The sequence below is a fragment of the Salvelinus fontinalis genome, chromosome 36 (genome assembly GCF_029448725.1).
Source record: "Salvelinus fontinalis isolate EN_2023a chromosome 36, ASM2944872v1, whole genome shotgun sequence".
NCBI classification, from domain to species: Eukaryota; Metazoa; Chordata; class Actinopteri; order Salmoniformes; family Salmonidae; genus Salvelinus; species Salvelinus fontinalis.
In genome coordinates, this window is record NC_074700.1 from 24898610 (window position 1) to 24904759 (window position 6150).

Consider the following 6150-nt stretch of genomic DNA (forward strand, 5'->3'; position numbering starts at 1 on the left):
GGTTCAAGGACATTCAGAGACTGGTCCAGAAGCCACTCCTGCATCGTCTTCGCTGTGCGCTTAGGGCCGTTGTCCTGTTGGAAGGTGAACCTTATCCCCAGTCTGAGGTCCTGAGCGCTCTGGAGCAGGTTTTCATCAAGGATCTCTCTGTCCTTTGCTCCGTTCATCTCTCCCGGTCCCTGTCGTTGAAAAACATCCCCACATCATGCTTCACCATAGGGATGGGGTTTTCACCATAGGGTGCCAGGTTTCCTCCAGGGGTGACACTTAGCATTCAGACCAGAGAACCTTGTTTCTCATGGTCTGAGAGTCTTTAGGTGCCTTTTGGCAAAATCCAAGCGGGCTGTCATGTGCCTTTTACTGAGGAGTGGCTTCTGTCTTCCCACTCTACCATAAAGGCCTGATTGGTGGAGTGCTACAGAGATGGTTGTCCTTCTGGAAGGTTCTCCCATCTCCACAGAGGAACTCGGTCAGAGTGACCTTCTCCCCCGAGATTGCTCAGTTTGACCAGGTCGCCAGCTCTAGGAAGAGTCTTGGTGGTTCCAAACCTCTTCCATTTAAGAATGTGTTCCTGGGGACGTTCAATGCTGCAGAAATGTTTTGGTACCCTTCCCCAGATCGGTGCCTCGACACAATCCGGTCTTAGAGCTCTATGGACAATTCCTTCGATCTCATGGCTTGGTTTTTACTTTGATATGCACTGTCAACTGTGGGACCTTATATAGACAGGTGTGTGCCTTTCCAAATCATATCAAATCAATTCAATTTACCACAGGTGGACTCTAATCAGGTTTTAGAAACATCTCAGAGATGATCAACAGAAACAGGATTCACCGAAGCTCAATTTAAATTCTGATGGTCGGAATACTAATGGAAATTTGGATATTTCTAAAAACCTGTATTTGCATGGTCATTATGGGGTATTAGTGTGTGTAGATTTGATGAGGGAGAAAAAAAAAATTATGTTATCCATTTTAGAATAAGGCTGTAATGACACAAAATGTGGGAAAAGTCAAGGTGTGAATACTTTCAGAATGCATTGTACATGTACGTATACACACACACACACACACACACACACACACACACACACACACACACACAGGAGAATACAAAATGAGGGACAGTTGACACGGTAAGATGTACATTAACACATTTTTATTGCAATAGCTCTATCGAAAGCAAAAAAAAGTCTGATAAATATAAACACTATGCAACGCTCAACATTCCTTCAATAGAGCCCCCCCCCCCCCCCCCCCCGGAAGTAAATGAGAAATAAAGAGAAGAAAAAAAGGTGCCTTGAGGAGCCATTAACATGAAGAAAAACAACTAGATGCTATTTAAAGGGGGGGGGGGGGTGGGGGGGGAATCCACCAAGAACTGTTATTTTGAAAATTATTCTTATTTAAATGTTTTCCCCCCTAAAGACGTACGTTGCTGAGAAAATATAACGCACCTCTGAAGATCAACAACTCCTCAGTATGAAGAGAACGTTCCGTAAAGCTAAATTACAAAGCCATTCAATTCTGAAAGAAAACACAGGTAGCAATGAAAATGACACCTTCCTCATCACTGTGGCGGTTGCCATCAATCAACCAGTCGTTATTTCGTACTACACAGCAGCAAATAAAATAGTAATAGTAACAAAACATTAGGCAGCGATTTTTACTTTTAACATTTTTTTTTTTTTTTTACAAAACTGCAAAATTTCCAAGTCGTACTTTTTGAAAAAAAAGTTTCTCCTGTCTGTTTAGTTTAAAAATGATTTTAAACCCTCGTTTGTCTTTAAGAGTCTCAACCAAAAGTATCAACACAACACCAACAAAAACTACAGAGATTTAACTTCTGCTTTTTTCTGTAAACTAGATAAAACAAAGAAAATACAACTGCATATGTTTATGCAGTACCACTTACTTCCTCTGTAATATATTATGTAGGTATTCTTATCATCATCCAAGGGTTTGTCATTCTTTACTTAGAACGCCCTTTTCAAAGCATCCACACTAGTAGCTTGTCGCACACTACTGAGAATGCAAGTCCAGTACATGTCTAGAATGGAGTTTTGGGACGTGGCCGTAGTGGCCTGTCAGATCAGCACAGTACAAAGCAGAATCCTCATTCACTAAAACTAAATCGTAAGAAAAACTGAACAATGCCGATAGGCTTGCTAATCGATACTCATCTTTCTGATTGATTGTATTGATTAGATAATTGATTAGGTAAGACTTCTCAAATCACAGAAAGTATTTTTCCAAATAAAGGTTTTGTATTGGTCAAATCAAAATAGCTCAAAGCCAAAACGCGCTGCAGCAAAACCTAAACAATTTAAACACTGTCAAACTAAACGTACCCGAAATATGAAAGCAACAAAGTTTGTTTCAGCGCACATCATAACCTTTGAAATGCCAATGTTTAAAAAATAAAATAAAAAAAAGTGTTTAAAATGTTGCAGACAAATCACAGTACAGCCTTTAAAATGTGTTCCAAACATAGGATTAGAATGATGATTCTAGTTCTATAGTTACAGCCTTGGTAGGTATGGTAACGGTTCCTTTTCCATAACATAACAGTAGGTTCTGTGCCATAGAAGACATTGGTTGTACCAAATGGGGTAAAACAGGTTAAGTCACCCTATTCCTGGAGGGGTAGCTAGATGGGATGTGACTGGTTGTTGAAAGGGTTTGGGGCCAACTTTCTCATATTGTCCTATTTTTCTACACCAACAAATACATCATCGCCCTCTTACTGAAAACACACTTCATTTTTTGCTTTTCACGTTTCTCTCTCTTTTCGAAACAAAAAGTCAAGCTCGTTTTTATTTCCACTGACATTTTGGAGAGGTAAGGAGAGAAAGAAGAGAAGGAGAGAGGCAGTATAATGATCAGGTGAGTACAACAAAAAAGAAAATCCAGTCACACAATCGATAGTGGCACTCTAACACCTCCTCCTCCCTCCGTCCCTCGTTCCGTCCATCTCTCCCTCCCTCTACACCCCTACAGCGGGTTAACTACATAAAAGGCTGGCAGAGATTATACCGCAAAATACACAACAGTTCTCTAGGACTAACTGCTTCCAGCCTTTCAGAAGGGAGCGATAGGAGGTCAAAAAAAAAGAAAAAAGTGGAATACAAAAAACCATGGCACACTTTAGAGTCAAAATACGTTTGGTGACGTTCCATTCAGCGGAGTTCAGTCCACTATGGTTCAGACTGCAGTTAACACTAATCTGGACCCATTGGATTTTGCTCTTATGCGCTGTACTATAAATGCAAACATCATGTACAGCTTTGTGGCACAGCACTGCTTAATATTGTGGTATTTAAACCAGTGGTGAAAAAAAAAGTACTTCAAATTGTCATACTTGCATAAAAGTAAAACACTGAAGGGAAAATAAAAAGTTAAAGAGGAAGGTCTTGAGCTTTACGACGGTCGTTCCATCACTCCTCCTCGGTTCTCAAGTTGTGTGCTGACAACTTGTTTTATTAAACTTCTTTCCTGTCAGAAAATAAACCGATGAGTCTCGTTGTGTGGCGAGTTGATAGTGGAAATGTGCGATGTTTTTGGCAAGATGCAAAAAAAAAAAAGGTGTGACGTGTAAGGGCAGCTGTTGTGTCGAGGCGAACAAAGCGAATGATTACAAGCAACATTGGACAGAAAGTATTGCACCGTTTGCAACCCTTTGTTGTAGCTACACTTCCCCAGCGCTAACTCTAAAGACATTTCCAGCAAACCACTGGTTCCTGTGGATGTGTTTAGATCGAGAATACACCCTCACCACCCCCCCTCTTCTCTCACTCTCTCCTATTGGCAGTGGGAAGGGTCTAGCGTGCATAAGCAGGGAAGTTTGAGGCTGACAGAGGTGTGTGTTTGTATGTGTATGTATGTGTCCGTGTATTGAGTGTGTGTGTGTCCCGTCCCCCGTCCGTGTGTGTATTGAGTGTGTCCGTTTGTGTGTGTGTATTGAGTGTGTCCGTTTGTGTGTGTGTATTGAGTGTGTCCGTGTGTGTATTGAGTGTGTCCGTTTGTGTGTGTGTATTGAGTGTGTCCGTGTATCCGTGTATTGAGTGTGTGTGTGTATTGAGTGTGTGTCCATGTGTGTATTGTGTGTCCATGTGTGTCCATGTGTGTATTGAGTGTGTGTGTGTGTGTGTGTGTGTGTGTGTGTGTGTGTGTGTGTGTGTGTGTGTGTGTGTGTGTGTGTGTTGCACAGGGGGGGCAAGTATGCCCAGCACATTGCACCTTGGGGGTAGAGTCAGGTTACTGGAACCCCTAACAACATCCAGCCCCCATGTGTGTGTGTGTGTGTGTGACCCAGCAGCTCTACTGACTGACTAGTGGAATCACAGAAACAGAGGGTGTCGCCTACCCTAAACAGGACACACTGACGTGTGTGTGTGTGTGTGTAAGCGTCTCACACACACAGTACCAGACCTGTGTTAATAAAGGCCCTTAAGTGGAAATAAAGTACCTGCATCTTTTACGGAAAATATTTTTCATCAGGAAAACTGGGACCATCGTTGAGTCCAGTACCGTTCTCTGTTAGCTGTACAAAAATACTCAATAAAATCCTGTTAACATAATGAACGCACCTGAAACCTATTGTGGCAATAAATATAGTAGTGTGTATTTAAGTCTTAAGAGAAACCTGTACTGACCAGTCTCCACCCCGTCTCTAGGACTTATTATTGTTATACAGCCATACTCAAGTGTTTAAGCAAAGCTCCCTTTTTGTACTGTTGGATCAGAAAGAAAGTCAGAACTAAAGTCCATTAACATTGACAGCAGCCTCAGAACCAGGTCTGAGAAGAAAATATATATATATTTAAAAAAAGTTAGCAAACAAAATAAACACAAATGTGTCGCATTCAGTCTTCGTTTTCTGTCGTCTTGGTGATGTTGCTCAGAGGGGGCGTGACCTCGTGGGCTGACCTTGGGGTCGAGGTTGAGGGATTGAAGATCAAAGTGTGGTGTGTGGGTGTTGAAGGCCACGGTAGAGGGAGTCTGTGATGCTCCATTCTCAGCTTCCTTCATCAGTCTGTAGAGAGAGAGACAGAGAGATGATCAGTTAACGTCACCAAAACGGTTGGTAAAGACGCATGTCCCTGCATGGCCTCAGCTAACCTGGTTAGTGGTTGCACACGCGCACCTTCTGGTAGTAGGTTGGTCTGGGCTCTGACCGGCCCTGTGTCTGTTGTGTGTGTGTGTGTGTCTGTTGTGAGAGTGTGTGTGTCTGTTGTGAGAGTGTGTGTGAGTCTGTTGTGTGTGTGAGTCTGTTGTGAGAGTGTGTGTGTCTGTTGTGAGAGTGTGTGTGTCTGTTGTGAGAGTGTGTGTGTCTGTTGTGAGAGTGTGTGTGAGTCTGTTGTGTGTGTGAGTCTGTTGTGTGTGTGAGTCTGTAGTGTGTGTGTCTGTTGTGAGAGTGTGTGTGTCTGTTGTGAGAGTGTGTGTGTGTGTGTGTGAGTCTGTAGTGTGTGTGAGTCTGTAGTGTGTGTGAGTCTGTAGTGTGTGTGAGTCTGTAGTGTGTGTGAGTCTGTAGTGTGTGTGAGTCTGTAGTGTGTGTGAGTCTGTAGTGTGTGTGAGTCTGTAGTGTGTGTGAGTCTGTAGTGTGTGTGAGTCTGTAGTGTGTGTGAGTCTGTAGTGTGTGTGAGTCTGTAGTGTGTGAGTCTGTAGTGTAAGTGTGTGTGTGTGTGTCTGTTGTGAGTGTGTGTGTGTCTGTTGTGAGAGTGTGTGTGTCTGTTGTGAGTGTGTGTGTGTCTGTTGTGAGAGTGTGTGTGTGTGTGTGTGTGTGTCTGTTGTGAGAGTGTGTGTGAGTCTGTTGTGTGTGTGAGTCTGTAGTGTGCGTCTGTTGTGAGTGTGTGTGCGTCTGTTGTGAGAGTGTGTGCGTCTGTTGTGAGAGTGTGTGCGTCTGTTGTGAGAGTGTGTGCGTCTGTTGTGAGAGTGTGTGCGTCTGTTGTGAGAGTGTGTGCGTCTGTTGTGAGAGTGTGTGCGTCTGTTGTGAGAGTGTGTGCGTCTGTTGTGAGAGTGTGTGCGTCTGTTGTGAGAGTGTGTGCGTCTGTTGTGAGAGTGTGTGCGTCTGTTGTGAGAGTGTGTGCGTCTGTTGTGAGAGTGTGTCCGTCTGTTGTGAGAGTGTGTCCGTCTGTTGTGAGAGTGTGTG

General features: G+C 43.3%; 1 protein-coding gene across 1 annotated transcript in view; it reads right to left on the reverse strand.

Moving 5' to 3' along the window:
* Positions 1-1136: 1136 nt before the first annotated feature.
* The window catches only part of LOC129835508 (insulin receptor substrate 2-B-like), a 27411-nt gene continuing 22397 nt past the window's right edge, over positions 1137-6150 (reverse strand). The window contains exon 2 of the mRNA XM_055901164.1: positions 1137-5034. Within this exon, the coding sequence (XP_055757139.1) occupies positions 5030-5034 (5 nt within the window). The 3' untranslated portion in view covers positions 1137-5029. The remainder of the gene's footprint in view (positions 5035-6150) is intronic.